Genomic DNA, 16,329 nt, shown 5'->3' with positions numbered 1-16,329 from the left:
GAGCCTGCGGCTCGGTCAAATCGGCGAGCGAAACCGATCGACGCGCTCTTGGGAGGATCGTGTTGGGGAGATCGCGTGAGAAAATCCGATCCACGCTTCTCTTTGACGTGCTGGCTCTCTTCTCTTTCTCTTCGGCCACGGTTCTTGTTGCACCGGTTCCACAGTGCTATGTGTGCAACGCGGCAAAACAAACGCGTTTCAAGAGGGAGACGACCCGCCGCCACGTTCGTTCCTTCGGCCGCGTATTAGCGCACGTATACCGGTCGGATCGTAACTCAACCGGCCTCTCACGATCGGAGCGCACTATGAATAGTAGCTAATTGACCCAGTTGAACTCCAGTCGGCCGGCACAAGCCGTGATATAAATACGATACCGATACAAACGGCGGATATACATAGAGATTCGATAGGTTAGGATGGTTACATCGATGTTCCTGTGCTTTTCGTTTTCCGAGCAAAATATTGGCGAAGCAGCTGCGGCTTTGATAATGTTAGATGCGGTAGATGGACGAGGAATTCCATTTGAGATAGAACAGAGTAGAAAAGTGCTGTTGGTGAACTAACTGGACTTGTACTTCGTGTGGTTAAAAGTTACGCGTGAAAAAAGAAGTCATATTGAGTCCAGTGATCTGTTGCCGAACTCTCTTTAACTTGTAACTTGATGTTAATCAAAAGTTGTAGGGTATCGAAACATGTAAGAAGTTTAAGTAGAAAAAGCGCTAATCTCAAGAAAAATATTGTCATATTTTGGTGTATTAATTGGTACAATTTACATAACTTTCAACTTTTTCAAACAAATGCTTTATTAACCATTAATTTGTAACTAAAAGTTCCAACATCTTTATTAATTTTGTAATTTTTCTGTATTTTATTTTAGTTTTATCTTATCTAAGAATTCATTCATTAAAACGCTATTCTGAATGAATTTCCTGCGTAGGAATCAAGTTACGAAACGATAGATAAGTGAGATCGTATTTACACCAGTTTTGGTTTCAATGGAATTCATAATATGTAATATATATGTGATACCATATTTTGGATGTTGCATACAAGCCAGAGCAAACAGACACCACGAAATGGTGGTTTGTGAAAGAATCAAGTTACAAGATTTCAAAGATGGGGATGTATCAGATTCTGTTTATTAAAGAGCTTCGATTTCGATACTTTCTGTTTGATCACATGTTCAATACCACTTACAATTTTTTTTCGGTATTATTTAACACGCGTATGAAGTTACTTTTTTGTTTGTTTTAAGCTATGTAATATCTCTGTGTAATACCTCTGAATGTAATATATGGAATGCTAAACTTTCATCGCTCTGTAACAGAATTTCTTTTCCGTGCAGAAGGTTAGCATACAGAAATAGAGAACAAGTATTGCGTGTCTAACAGACAGTTTTTATCGACCACATTTCTATCTTTAGCTGTACTACTTTTTATTCTTCCTAGAGTCTGAAGTACTCTACCATTATATTTAGCATAATCGTACGTGCTCTCGAATATATTTGCAAACTGTAATCTATCAAACCGTGCACAAACGCCAACTTCTTATTCTTCCAAGCACGTCACAGTTATTTCAAATTCCTCGCGAACCTGTTTCGAACACTAAAAAGCTAATCGACGTTACTAATACGAAAAGAATGAATGCGATCGAATAAAAATTGTACGGATTCTATACAAAAATTCACTACGTCGAATTTTATTTGTGTATCTCTATAATATTTACAAAATTTTAAATTGTAAAACTTATATTATTTAGTGTTATTATATTATTTATAGTATTTAATTGTCTTACAAGATTTAGATCGTAATTTCTTGCCTAAAAGTTTAATAAGAAACGTTTAGCTTAATAGAAAGAAACAGATTAACAGAAACTTTTCGAAAACGACGCGTTTCCGTGCATCCTATGGACTTCTCCATAGATCACTTGGCCGGTTGCGCACCGATAAATGGTCGGGTACAAGGATCAAGAGATCACGAGATCTAGAGATCGGGGGACACGCACGGAATGACATGACGGTATAGAGGCTGCGCAGTTCCCGTGATAAATCCAACTTCAGTTACAGAAGATTTATATTGATCATCCCCACTGCAATCTCGTTGACCCACTTCTTTGGTCGCACGTGTACGCTAAGAGGATCGATAGTTAATTAAGTTACTAACGTTACGATCTTTCAATAGCGTCGATTTACCGACCGATCAATGATTCACGATACGATCAAACGAAGAGAAAAATACGCGTGGACAGCATTGACGTCATATTCACGTTTATGGTCGCTCCGTATATCGTATTCATTGATTCCAGTTGAGGGATCTGGTGGTGGTTGGGCGAATAGAATTCTCGACGAAATCGATGCTAGTCGATTTCTTTTCCTTTTAGAGAAGCGGGCCTCGTTCCAGGAATACCACGTTTATATTATAGTGACGCGATCAACTAAAAAAATTCGCATTACGAAGTGATCGATGCTCGTACGATGATTATCACGAGAAGCATTTCGTTGCGTAAAGTAACAGGAAATCACGATGATGCGTGCTTTCGAGGTATCGGCTTTGCAGACACGCGATACGTTTGTCACACCTGGCAAATCGCCGTTTTATGTTCAGATGCCTTTAATTCGACTCGAGAGAATGTTTTACGCTTGGAAAGAAAAAAAAAAAAGAATTTTTACGGCAATGTTCACGTTGATGCGAGCATTACATTCACTTGCATTTGAGATCCAATCAGTGAAATCAAACTCACGGTCAATAGGATGCTTACTTCATTCCCTATAATCGCCATTACGAAACGCACTTACTTCGTTTTATATACACAGGGGATTCGCATGAGTTCGATGGAGTTGAAATATCTCAAGAACATTACCACTACTTGAAACTATTTACGATATAATTCATACACAAAACATAAACTTCGCGAAACTAACAAAACTCTTTATACCTATCGATGTTCCATAAAATATCCCTGCGCTGTCAGCGCATATTTTGCATCTATGAACGAACGTTCTGCGCCTTATCGAAGAAAAATATTAATATTCAACTAAAATTCCATGTAAAGTACCGAGACCACTAACTTAAATCGTAAATTCTCTTCGTTCGGATCCCTCCAATTTCGAGCAAGAACAAGAATGCACTTTGATACACCTTATCAATTTGATTTCATCTACGTTGATATTCTCTTCCTCGCAGAATCCTTTCAACCAAAAGACAATGGTCTTCGCGATCGAGAGAAAACGAGGCAGAGATACACGTTTATTTAAACTCGTGGTGATTATCTAAAATTGTTAACTCCAATTATCCTCTTCGTCCCGTTAATATTTATTGATTACGCTAATAACGATGGCGAGTGAGTGAAATCCAGTCCCCACGGATGCTAATTAATACGTTAGGCGAAGCAGAGATGGACGGTGCAGCTGGCAACGAAGATTTCCTCGCGGAACGCTCGGCAATTAGTACATCCAGGAAGCGAGAGCGTAATCGGCCAATCGTTAACGTTAATCTATCGATCGTGGAGCAAGAGTTATCGGGCAACGCGATTTTGTTATAATCACGACGCCGCGATGCGCCTCGTTTGTCCCGGTTTAATGGAATATCGTCTGTGTATCGATGTACTACGAGAGCGTAGACCTCTGCCAGATGAAAAAGTAGACACACGTGAAACACAGATAATGAGCCGACGTGTTCATTAAATATAAAATCGCCGCGAAACTGCACGAGCCGCGCCAGCCTCGTTTTCTTTCGTACGCGAATCGTTAGGAACTTGAATCGTTGTAAATTATTAACGGCCAGATCGATTGATTTATTCATTAGAAAGTGGCTACTGAAAGTCTTTTTTTCTCCTCTTTCTCTCTTGAGAGTTGGTTTTTTAGGGTTATAACGATGTGAGTGTTTTAGAAATTTTGTTTAGCATCGAGATTTAAGCAATGGACGTTCTTTTTAAAGTGTGCTGAATTCGAGATTTAGAGAAGGTAGATTGAATTTCTGATTATTTATTCTCATTTTTTATCTCTAATGTCATTTATGAATGGATTATTTACTTATTTAGATTTGAGATGATGTACATTATTTGAGTTAGTTGAATGTAGAAGATATTAAATGTAGTAAAGATCCGTTCTGCTTTGCATGTAAAACTACGTGAATTGCATTTATCGCACGAAAGAAACTTGGACATTTAGGATAAGAGGTTTTGCTTCATCCATCAAATCTCATCTATAGATCATCATCTTTTTGCGTAATTTAATAAATAGGTAATACGAAACAAGAAAACTGTAGTAACCAACTAGACATAGAAAACACTTATACCGTGGTATAAAACGCATTATAATGTGCAACAAAACCATAAAAAAACTGTGACAATTCTCTGCAAAATCTAATACTGTTCAAAATAGTTACTTATCTCGAAAAATAACTAACACGAAATATTCCTATGTAATACCTTTTATTAAAACACTTTCGTATCATATTTTCCTGTTTGAGAGGGTGTTCCAACTGTTGAATCATTTATCACAGAGAAAGTGGATACTAAACTCGAGAAGGGTTTTCATATTAATGAGTTCATCGAAAGTGGTTTCAGGGCATATGTAAATTCGTTTACGTCACGTGGCGTAGTTTAATTTCCTGATTATCGCGGGGAACGTTAAATCACGAAAGGGAATCGCTGTACACGAAGCGCGTCCGTTATTATTAGAAGCATCGGACTTTTATAGAGAAAGTCCCGTTACGCCATGCAACGTCATAATTGTAATAAAATGAAGCGAACAGGACAGAATAGTAAAACACGATAGAGTGGACTCTATTAAATTTCAAATAATGAAGTTAATGTTTTGATTGCCGACCCAAACATAATTACAGATCCAGGTGTTCGTTTAAATAACAACGTATCTTGCGAACCTTCCTTCCTTATACGCGTGATCTCTTAAAATTAACGATATAAATAATTCGATAATAATACTTTTAAACATTTTCTATTTTTATGCAAATGTAATCTGATTGAATAGATACCGAACTTATGAGAAAGTAAATAGTTAGAATTGGAAAGTACAAAATACAACACGAAAATGATAAACAGTAGACGGTAGAAGAAAAAGTTTCTCAGATTTCTCCTTGTTATTTCTCGAAATCTCTCGCGTTTAATTTACCAACAAGATTCCGAATCCGACATACCGTCCATTTTTCATACTTCTTAGAATCCTTCACACTGTGTTCCCAGTCAGAAGTAGCAAATTCATTTAAATCTTTCTACTACCTGGATCAGTCATTTTTCACTCGTATGAAATCTCATAGCGTACCGGCACGTCTCTTCTCCGTATCGACAGTTTCGGTTTCGTAACTTCGAACTGTTCGTGCCTCAAGAAAAAATTTCCTTCGACGAAAGGTAATTCTTCTTATTTCGTAGAAAAATACGCACAGAGAAAAAAACGAAAGAAAAAACGGTTTGTTACGATCGAATGAACGTTACCGCGGACGTTAATAGATCGTCTCGATCAATCCGTGGTCCCTCGTACTGAGATCATAGATCTGAGATCTGGTTCAAGAGATCTGGGTCGACATTGCGCAAGCCGCGATGGAGGCCATCCGAGGTTTCAACGGGGCATCCACGATCACGTATTCATGGTGTTTTGCAACGGGGTGTTTTGCGAACAAAAGGAGACAGAGACGGATGACCGCGACGAAAACGGCTAAGAATAATGTCATCTGCGAAACTGCACGAAATTTTCAAGTGAAAGCCGATAAGGGATAAAATAACGGTCTGGCGAAACGTATTGATGTTTCGCGAGTCAACTCCGCGAAAAAAGAATTCCACGAAAGTCCCCTTTGTGTCCTTTTTCCCCTCGTTTCTCCCAGTCTGCGATTCTTTATGGCGATCTTCTCCACCTTTGCGGGTACCCATATATCTTACGTTTCCTCGAATCCTTACCCACATCAGACATCGCGATTGTTTCGTTTACGCGCTAACTGAAAACCCGTAGTTGTATAGCGATCGCTAGGTTTTCTTTGAAGAATTGGTTTTTTTATTTTTGGAAACATACCTCTTTGTGGACTGTAAATTTCCTCTGCAATTGAATATCGTTTTGAAATAGAAAAATTCATCTTTTTTTTGTAGAATATAGGGGAATTATAAAAATTATACCAAAGGCTGTTATTAACTCTTTGCAAACAAATTAGTCTTTCATATATGCAAAACAACGTAAATAATATTAAAGATATTAATAGTAATATTGAAAAGATTTTTGAAAATAAAGAAATATAGATAAAGCGATATTTGTAATACTTAATAATCGCAGTAATTCGAATATGTATTTTTTTAAAGCACCTTTTTAAGACGCTCTATACCTTAATAAGAAAACATACCCATTTTGCAATTTTAATTTTTTGTAACAATAACTATGCTCATTTATCTCGAGCATCATCGAACGATACAATCGCGTCATTAGAAGCAAATTAGGTTCTAAACCGAGTAGGAAGTTGGACAGACGTATCCCCTGCGGTATAGAATTTACATGGAGTTCATTAATCAAATAATCGAAATTCATGTATCATGGTGGTGTCGTTGATACGGGAAGAGGACGATCGACTTTCAAGCACGTAAATGCATGAACTCGCACAAACGAAGATCTTGAATGGGCTTGGTCAGTGTCCACTTAGCCCGCAGGCATTAATCTCCTCGTAAACTCGATGGGCCCATAAAATCCTGGCCACAGCCATTGTCGGTGCCTTGGCATCCCTGCTCCTCTATTTTTCCGGGCGCGGTAGCGCTCGTTTAAATTCAATTAGAAACGAAGAACGGTAGGAACGCACGCGCCCTGTTTTAATTGATTTTACTAGCCATTATTTCAATTAGACTTCGTACACGAAGAGTGATCGGTACAGGATTGTTAGTTGATAAACGGGTTTTGGTGAAGTGTGTTATTTTGTTAAAGGGCTCGAAGAACATTTAGTTCTTTAATGACGTTTTGAAAACATTTCTTGCTCGATTTCGATACAATATTCTTTTTTCTTTTTAGAATTTTGATATTGTATATTTTACCATTTTCAAATTAATTAAAATATACATTGACACTATATGTTATGTATAATATGTTTTGACACTATAACATTTTCTTTTTCATTTAAAACTTAAGTGTTTTCTTCTCTTTCTAAAAGAGAAAATAACAGAAGGAAATGTGTAACTTTGCAGTTGGTAAAAGAAGAGTTCCATTTTTAATAAGTAAATTTTTAAAATCTTGATGCCGACTGGTTAAGTAGTGCAGATAAATGAAACGCTTGTTTCCTGTTTGTTCCAGATTACCAGTTCCCAATAGACGTTTCTGGCGTAGCCAAGGACCATCCCTTCCTCGAGGCTGATTCCCTACAAAGTCTATTTCGACGATTGCACGCACTTAATCGGTGTGCCAATATGAAAATCGACACGCATCACACGCACAGCACTAGTCACAGCAAAAGCGTAAGTAGTCTCTAATAATTTATAATTTTAAAAGGACAATATTTTTTGTATATCCCTTAACTGAAGGAATTAAATCTTTCTCAAAACGTTGTGATATAAAATAAATAAAACACACAACTCTCTTTAAGGGTCTCGAATAAATTAAAAGGAAAGTTACAAGCAAAAGTCAGTTTGATTGTATTTTCTGATATATCATTTGCATTGTATTCTTTCTATCGTGTCGTTCCTGGTTTCTGAATATTTTTTGAAAGAAACTCATTGCTCGTTTTCAAGTAGACCCTTTTGAGCTTTTAGCTATCCGAAAGGAGAGGATCTCCATAGACGGAAATACCAGTCTAGATCAGGAATATCAGGATGGAGTCGGGGCTTGCCGCGACAAGGGTTCCTCCACCTAAATGCTTCTTAGAATCCCACGGTTTCTCGGGTGCGGTCCTTTCAAGGATCACGTCCCTTCTTCAACTTCCGTAGTGCGACCAGATTATCTGTTTGAACGCTGATTCGTTCCTCAAATTTTTGGGAAAGTCGCTTTGTCGCTCGGCTTCCGAAAGGATTCGTCATCTAAGGCGTACATTGCACGTCACCTAAGTAATCTCTTGATATGTCAAGAGCCACAAGAGCCACAGGAATGTCCAATATTTGACGTTGATCTGAGATTACCTAGAGTAAATTCGTTTAAGCAAGAGTTACTTCTCGAATCATTACTTTGCATATTAGTCGAAGTAACTGGTTGTTGAATTTTTAGTAGGTAGAATTTTGTGAGTAGGATACGTTCACATCACAATAGAATTTTTTTTTTTTTGTTATCTTTTTGATGATGGATCTTAGGATCTCCACAGGAACTCAGGTACCTTAGTTTCCACGCTGTATCTTCTGTTGAATCTTGTAGACATGCGATCCTCATGATACACCTCGTATATATTAAAATTCATATTCTGTGAAATGAAATATAAAGGAACCGAAGAAAGAATCATTTCTGAAATGTGATTTAAAATTCGATGAACTTTCTCATGAAATTACGAATTACGAAAATTTCGAGGCACTCTATGTATCTACTAATTTTATTAGAAAATTATTTTAAAATAAAGTGGAAAATTATAGTACGCTTGAGTGAAATTTAGAAATCATTTTCGTGCTTTCATTTTTAGAAGGTTAGGAAACGTTTTAGTAGAGCTCAATAAGATTTAGGATTTATTCTGTCCCCTTGAAAATCATTAACAAAAACAAATTTAATTTTCTAGCGGTATCCAGCCATACGAACAACAGTCTAAGCCTTAATTAATACATTTACCGTCGATCGTATTTGAACCAACTTTCCATTCACGTCGATTAAATCCTACACAAAATAGAATAAATCTTCAAGATAGTGCAGTAACGGCGTCGACTAATTCTATCTTCGACATTTTCCAATTTGCTTCGAGTAAAATTCCAGGGTCACAAATGTCATTTCGTTATTCCATCGTCCGTGTTTCGCCAAGTGGCGACGACATCGAAATACACTTCGTTATCTCGAATCTCTTTCTCCGTCGACTAATTGCAGGCTCGAGCTATCGGAATTCAACGAGTTATGACACGTTTCCATCGTGTATGGTCATTGTTATGCGAGGCTCTTGCCCGTCTCGTGCTATTCTTACGATTTGCTGAGGACGAACATACGAATGGAATAACAACTAACGATCGTCACGTGATCAGGATAAGACCAGAGTTAATTATCGTGGAAAGTGCTGCCAGGTATGGTGGAACGACGTCCTTATGGTGGTCGTACGAGAGTGGCATTCGAATTTTCCATTAGGATCGTTTCGTAAAATCTTATTTTTCGTAATTGATTTCCGTTTCGTTAGGATAGCGAAAAGACATTAAGATTGAGAAAAAACCGAGGTACTTATCAGTAACTGATAGTGTTATCAAAAATAACATTCATTGCTAAATAAAAGTTAATGCCCAACGGGAGGATTCAAATCGCTCGATTTCGTAATCATTCTTTGCGTTTTCCCCAAATAACTCTCACCAATTTTATCACCATTGCTAAAACAATTTCGTTTAACACCACGATTACCTCCAATCTAGCGTGTTCATAAACTTTCATAAAAAGCAGTCGCACGTGTGATATGTACAATTATCGCGAAGAGTGAAATGGAAGAATAATCGAGGAAATTGAATCGAGAGACCAATGCCAGCAGTGTTTGAGGTTTTTAACTTCTCGTGTGGAACACCTTTTTATTCCCGTCGTTTAATCGAACTATATGGCGCGAAATGTACATGCCTCGTTAAATTCAAAACTGACGCGACTCGAGGGCGGGAATCGTCCGCGTGGTGTCACGGAACTCGTAAAGATCAATCTGAAAGAAATTTTATTGTTCAGCCTCCGTCGTTCAAGCAGGAAGTGTTCCAAAATTATACAATGAGACGACGCACTACGAGCATTCGCCTCGCAAATCAGAGTTAAAAGCGTTTCGTTGTGAGCTTAAATCAATTATACGCCGGGGCCGGTCGATTAAGATCACGGGGATCAATTCGTGCGATCTCAAGAGAGAAATTACTCGGATCCATTCACGCGCCCCTCGTAACAATCGTACAAAAGAAAGGAGCGCAGAGTCCGATTGAATTCATTGCGAATAATCGTGATTGCTGTTCTTTTTTTTTTTCTTCCTCTGTCTTTTTTATTTTCATTCAAACATACGCGAGAATACCTTATGTACGTATCGATACGCGTAATCTCTATCTCCGTAACGTGACGGTGCGAATCGATAGATCAATGGAAACCGTCTATCCGAGACTTCATCTCATAAATTGTTTTTATATCGTGCGATTTTTCTTCCGACTCCTCCAGGCAATTTTTTGTCTGCTAACATTTGCAATTCGTACAGTAAAACAATATTAGATCATCATATATTTTGGAATGAAATTTCACCTTCTCTTCTGATTTTCTATCTTTATTAAACAACATTTCAAACTTTTAATTTAGTGAGCGGTTATATAATATACTAAGAACGTTGATAACTAGCATAGAACTTTTTGAGATTTTTTTTAAGCTTAGTATAGTAAAAAGGAATTGAAACGTAGAGCTAGGTTCCAAATTAATTTGAATATTTCATGCTTCCTGCATTAGAAAATTTTTCAGCCGAATGATACGCAGTATTTCCAACTACTTAATGCTGAAACAAACAATTTGCCAAAATAATAAAACAACCACGATTCTATTGTTACGAAAAATCAGCTAGATAAATAATAGAGCTTTCTTCAACGGTTGTCGGCGTACGCGCCCGAAGGATCGATAGATCGTCGCGTTCACGGAGATCGAGGACTTTCATGCCCATAAACGGTGCACGGGCGCGCATTTTACCCGCTATTAGCGCGAGCTCACACGTGCGTAGACACGCGTGCAGCTGCAACAAGTGTCGGTGCTCTCACCGGAAGCGAGTGGACACTGCGTTATGCGCGCTCTGTATTTAATAAATAGAAAATGTCGCGAGGTCTCGTATAAAGCGACCGACAAGTACAGACACCGTGCAACCACAAAGCGCGAAAGAGAGAGAAAGAGAGAGAAAAAAAGCGCCTGCACCAGGGAATATTTTTCGAACATGCCTCCCTAGATGGAGAGAAAGCACGTTCGCACATTTATGGTATTAACCGTCGTGGCATACGAAATCATTCGATATCGTTGCCATTTTTTGCTGACAATTGCAACACGTGACACGTATGTATAAGAGGATCAATCATAACCGTTATGATTTTTGAGTCATACGTCGAAGATCAGATGTGTAACTATTTATAAGTATGGTCGCCTTGTGATCCTCTTGCACAATTGAATTAATGTAATTGGCGAAATTTACCAAGTAACCAGTAATATTAATTTGACTTGCATAAGAGTAATAAGCGTGATAATAAAATAAATGGAGTCTTACATAAGTGTATTTTCGAATTATGTGTCAGTTTTTTGGGTTATTCGATGTAAATTTAGAACTTGATTCATTACTAAATTATTGTACGAAAGAGCTTAAATCTTATAACATTAAATTATATTAATTTATATAATAGTATGGATCAGACATGTTCAAATATTGTTCGCGCATAAAGTAAGCTTTTTGTATTATCATAAATCATTTTCGTCGTTTGTACAATGAGACGGGGAATGAGAGAACTCACATTGGATCTCTCGCTCTCATTCTAAAGGCTTTTTTCCTATAACAATAACTCTTACAAGACGACAACACTGACATAGATTACGGTTAAGATGCATTCAAGGCAGATTATATCTATAATAAAGTTCTTAATTCTAAGATTTTCAGATATAAATTATGTATATTTCGACTTTCTTCTTGTGACATATAAGATCGTAAGATAAGGTAACCTGTGCTGTATCGTATACGAGTGAAGAAGAAATTGCTAACAAAAAGACATTGACGAGTGATATTCTTGATAACTAGTTAGGTATATTAAAAGTTATAAGATTCCTTAAAAATAAGTTATATGACCTAAATGTACTAATACTTAGAAACTAAATTAAACTCTAAGAAGAAGATTTCATGTTATTATGCCCGATAGGTTATCTTATGCAGTTTATACTAGCTATATTTAAGTATAAAGTAAGTAGTAGTTACGTACTGGTTGCTGGCTTATAGTGCTTCAATATTATTTCGCAAAATATTTGTTTCAAATTGGAATTGGATATTACGGCGAGTATTCTATTCACGTTTTATCGTTGCATTGACCCGATTTTCGAACGTAGCCTATCGATCCACTTTAGACCCTGAGAATTCACCACTATCATTCGCCATGATTACTCTGCAAATTCGGTCGATCGTAATTTTCATTGAAAAGCAAACTTTTCACGGACGAACGAACATGTTCAAGGTATCCGCAAACAGCTATTAGCTACAGGATCGACAAAAATCAACCTTGACGTTATATTTATCACGAAACATTAATTAAACGCGACTTTAAAAATTACTTGAAAGCAAAATTTCGCGATAAATTATGTTCCACGATGGGATAGAAGCTTTTAATCACGTTTTATGCTATTATTCATTTGCTCCATTCACATCAGCTATTGTTCCATATTATCATGTGATTGATTATTTATCATGTTTCGCATAACATGAAATTCTGGAGCCATGCCTCCTTATGCTTGCTATTATTTAAATATTTAATTTTCTAATTTTGAAATTTATATAAAAATGTAGTAACTTCACGATACTGCCTTCAAATTTTGAAGTATCCTTTTTAGAAATTTTACGCAAAATTTGTCAGCTTTCCAAATACAAGCATAAATAATTCGAATTATGCTAGATCACAAATAAAATAAAATAAACATAATAAATAAAAACTCTAATTTTTTAAATACATTCACAAATTTCTTCTAAACTTGCGAGATTCATCACTGTACGTAATAAACAAAGTTTACTAAAATCTCTCATACGATATTCTTATCTTCGCTCATCGAAAGACACGTGCCTAGCTAAGTACACGACGTTTTACTTTCGACCATGACGCCACAGGTAGCTTCCTCAGACTGTTCACAACATGTGCGTCGCGTCGCGTCGCGTCGTTTCATTGAAACGCGGACAACGTTACACGCCACGAGTCTATCGTCTAATCAGCCATTTCGTAAGGAACGCTCGTTTCGCGAGACGTTTCACGAGAACGACGTCGATAGCACGGGCTTCAACTTTTGCTTTCGCAAGGCGTACGGTTCCGGTGGATGATCGTTTCCACGTGTCCACGCCTCATCTGCCTGCTTTCACCTAGTAGGGCTTTCCTTGGCCACGAGTGCAAGGTCGAGACTCCGACTTTTCGATTGTCAAAATTAATAGGCGTGCAACCGATCGCCAGGATTCGACCCGGAGAGAAAGTTAGAGGCGATGTCCAGTTATTTCGCCTCGATTCCTTCTGGGAATCGTTTCGATCATCGTCGATGAAAAAAGAGAAAGGATCTGGAAATTAATATTTGTGTCATGATGTTGCGGAAGAGGGCTCGGTCTTGGAATATTTGTCAATCAGGATTTGGATGGAAGTGAAGGGTGTCCATTTTTCAATCACTGGTGACAGTCTAGATAGGAAAAACAAAATTATTCCTGAAGATTTATCTGTGTTCAGAGAAAAGTAGCGATAAAGAACATTTCAAATATACTTTCTCCTTTCATAGTGAAGGTAGGATCATCTTGAATTTTTTAGATGGAACTATACCTTTTCCTCATTGTATTATGGAAGACATTAAGATCAGTTAGATAAGCACAAAACATGACAACTTTGTACATACAATATTTAATTTTGGACAGTATAATAAGAACACAATTTCATGCTTAGTCATGTAAATTTATAAAACACAGGAGAAATGCTGTATAAATAAAAGTAGATCGCAGATTTATTGTCCAAATTCAAGTCTAAAATTCATTCTAAGAACCTGAATAACTAAAGAAATTCTAAATCCACGAATAATACCAATATCCGATGCAATTATAATTTCTTGCAATCACTCCGAGTTTGTCCCAATCTGTCACGATATCGAGTCAGCCCATTTTTCCACGCGAAACCTGCTCCTTTTTCACAAATTACGAAAAGAAACCCCCTTTCAAATTTTATCAGACAATCGTCTACTTTCCGAGGCATGCCAGGCCATGTGTACGCGCTTGTTCGAGTATACTGGAGTCGAATCAGAGACTTTCGCTGTCAGAAAGTGCGCCTTTCGTTTCTTCGAGTTTCATCCCTGTAAACGTTGGCCAGCGAGATCGTCCGTTTTGATCGAAACCAGAGAATGGCGATTCGTCGCGTGTCGGGCGAATCGATGGTTGGCGGTAATTACCGATCGAACAGGAAACGATTGAGGCTCGATTTACGGTTGTGTTATCGAACTCGTGGACGTCGTATAGCGTCCCACTTTACGGGGTTTCGTTCCTCGAAAGTAATTTGACGGTTCGCCCGGGCTCGACTCCTGGAAACGCAGAAGTAGATCGTCGACTCCGAGACGTGCACACACTTGGGGAACCTTTAACCCCGCGCTTTCCTTTACCTCGTTTCACAGCCAGATGGAATTCGATGGATTTCAGAGAGCAATGCTGGGCTCTTGGTGTTTTCTGAACGCGACGCTGTTGACCTTTTCTTGCGCGACAGGTGCGGAAAGGCGAGGTTCAGTCGAGCAGTGACGTTTTCGCTTGTTTCTACTATATAACACTTGTTGTAATTACTTCCTGCTTGTTTCAAACCATCTCTACCGAATCTCCTATTAATTTTATTATTGACTCGAAATTTACTATAATGAAATTGTGATAACTTTTACTAACTTCTTCTAACAATGTTTTTAAACAATTTTTTATTTTGTTTAATTTTGCTTATCGTGCGTGTTTTTCTATCTTTTCTTTTGTTAAACAACGTATACATATCGCAGTGTCATACTGCAAGTCATTTCTAAATTAATTTTATAAGGTTTTTATTCAACTGTTCCCAACTGTTTCCAATTTGATAGTGTACGTCATGTAAAATACTTGTCCGTTCGTTACGTTTGTATATAAATAGGTTGAAGATGAAATTCATAGATAGAAGAGTTAATTAAGATCGTTTGGTTACAAGATGAATCGCAAGTGAAAGTAGGAAGATTTACATATTGTGTAGATATGTTTGGATTAATAATTGAAAATCTACATAATTAAATTAATATAAAGGTTAAGATTTGTAAATGGTGACGTTAATGGAAGGTAATGAAGCTAGCTAGGTATTCGATACTACTCCAATACATACAAAGCGATAATACGGCCGTAAAATTAATTTAACTAACTGTTAAGTTAGAAGAAAATTTCAATTTCACTTTCCAATATCCATAAAGTAACGCCCGTTGGCATCCTATATTCAATTAAGAGAACCAGTTTTAACCGCGACTACATATTTTTCTTCAAATCGATTTAACCATATCCAGTACAAAATCTAGGAATAATCTCGAAACTTTACTATTTAACGTCTCTCTTATCTTAATCATCTATCGTATCTTAACTTGTGCTAAGCTATAATAAATTTCCCTTTCCAAATTTCACAAGAAAATGTAGAACTGTTAAATGTCTCACTATTAAATATCTCATACAAAAGATAGCATAATATAAATATCAAATAGAATCTTTAACTTATACAAAGTGTGCGATTTAGCGAACACATAGGACCATTTAACTTGTTAACTCGTCGTTAAAACTGTTGATCTTTTGGGCGTATCAATTTTTTTACGTGTCATGTAATTTCTACTAAAAATGAATTATATTGTGTTTGCATGTATAAGTATTAAGTGTCTCGACTAACTTCAAATTCCATAACTATAAAAGTTTCTAATATACTTAATAAATAATCTAGTAGATAGACTAAACATTTAACTCTAAAATAAACCTCTCTAAACTACATCTTTATTAACCACAAATATTCACAATCGTTTATTCATTTGAAGAAACCTTTTCTGCAAAATGAGACCACGATATTCATTCCACACACACACACACACACGCACGCACGCACGCACGCACGCACGCACGCACACACACCTCTTCCCTCTCTGTGTATAACCACGGAAACAAGACGAAGACTTCGTGGACTCATTAATTGGCGAACAGTTAATTACCGAGCAGAGTGGTTCGTTATAAAAGGTATTCTATGCAGTTACCGCCTTTCTCATTTGCCCCCTCTCGCTCCACTTTGTACCAATACGTTTCTAGTTTTCTATGTTCCATCCTCGCCAAGGTGCAGGAGCAATAATTGCGGACGTGGAGCCGCGTTTCGAGCGACAGGGATGACGAGGAGGTGGACGACGACGATGACAGTCACGGTGATCGTTGTCGTTGCCGCGTAAAAGCTGGAAACTGGTTCGGTACACGCGAGACCCTGCTGAAAGTCGTGGCTGGCAGACTGCGCGGCACGGCTGCC

General features: G+C 37.5%; 1 protein-coding gene across 2 annotated transcripts in view; it reads left to right on the top strand.

Annotated features, from left to right (window-relative positions):
* The window catches only part of LOC100745795 (rho GTPase-activating protein 7), a 356,581-nt gene that overhangs the window by 314,285 nt on the left and 25,967 nt on the right, over window positions 1-16,329 (top strand). For both annotated transcript variants that reach the window (XM_003493120.4, XM_012391197.3), the window contains one exon: window positions 7,277-7,437. In XM_003493120.4, coding sequence (XP_003493168.1) covers window positions 7,277-7,437 — 161 coding nt within the window. The remainder of the gene's footprint in view (window positions 1-7,276; window positions 7,438-16,329) is intronic.

This window comes from Bombus impatiens, unplaced genomic scaffold (genome assembly GCF_000188095.3).
Source record: "Bombus impatiens unplaced genomic scaffold, BIMP_2.2 scf_0969, whole genome shotgun sequence".
NCBI lineage: Eukaryota > Metazoa > Arthropoda > Insecta > Hymenoptera > Apidae > Bombus > Bombus impatiens.
Note: the sequence above shows the minus strand (reverse complement) of the source record. Positions and strands in the feature narration are given on the sequence as shown.